Below are 525 nucleotides of genomic sequence, written 5' to 3'. Positions count from 1 at the left end.
TATATAAAAATAGATTTATTTGGAATAAATAAATAAATATTAACATAAAATATATGTACATGGGAAATATACTATATTTTCTTCTATCCATTCATATCACAATAGTGCATCATACTATACACCCCAAAAATGTTCTTTCACAGATTCTCAACACTTTCTGCCCTAAATGACATATTAGTGACCCCCATCTCCTCCCCAATTGCACGTTTAAGTTTTCTACTTCTCTTTCTACATCTAAACCAATAAACAAAAACAAATATCCCTAAAAGACCTGCAAGTATTGCCAAGCCAATTCCTACTGCCAAGTAAATGTATGATCCATAGGGGTCATAGGTATTATAGATGCCACATGGACCTGCAATGCCTTCCTGGCCAGGCCATCCCTCTTCTCCATCCCTTTGCTCCACCTGGCTTTCTCCTGCATCATTTATGGCAACTACACACACCCTGTATGTCATGCCTGGAACAAGGTTGGGTATTGAGAAGAAGCGATAAGATTGATTGAGCAAGGGTCCTTGCTCTAGT

General features: G+C 37.9%; 1 protein-coding gene across 1 annotated transcript in view; it reads right to left on the bottom strand.

The window, feature by feature from the left end:
* LOC309565615 (LRRN4 C-terminal-like protein) overlaps positions 1–525 on the bottom strand; it is a 4,225-nt gene continuing 3,700 nt past the window's right edge. Inside the window, exon 2 of the mRNA XM_082270570.1 lies at positions 1–525. This exon is cut by the window's right edge and continues 557 nt beyond it. Within this exon, the coding sequence (XP_082126696.1) occupies positions 138–525 (388 nt within the window). The 3' untranslated portion in view covers positions 1–137.

Source organism: Pelophylax lessonae (assembly GCF_965119305.1).
Source record: "Pelophylax lessonae genome assembly, chromosome: 10".
In the NCBI taxonomy this organism is placed as follows: Eukaryota; Metazoa; Chordata; class Amphibia; order Anura; family Ranidae; genus Pelophylax; species Pelophylax lessonae.
Note: the sequence above shows the minus strand (reverse complement) of the source record. Positions and strands in the feature narration are given on the sequence as shown.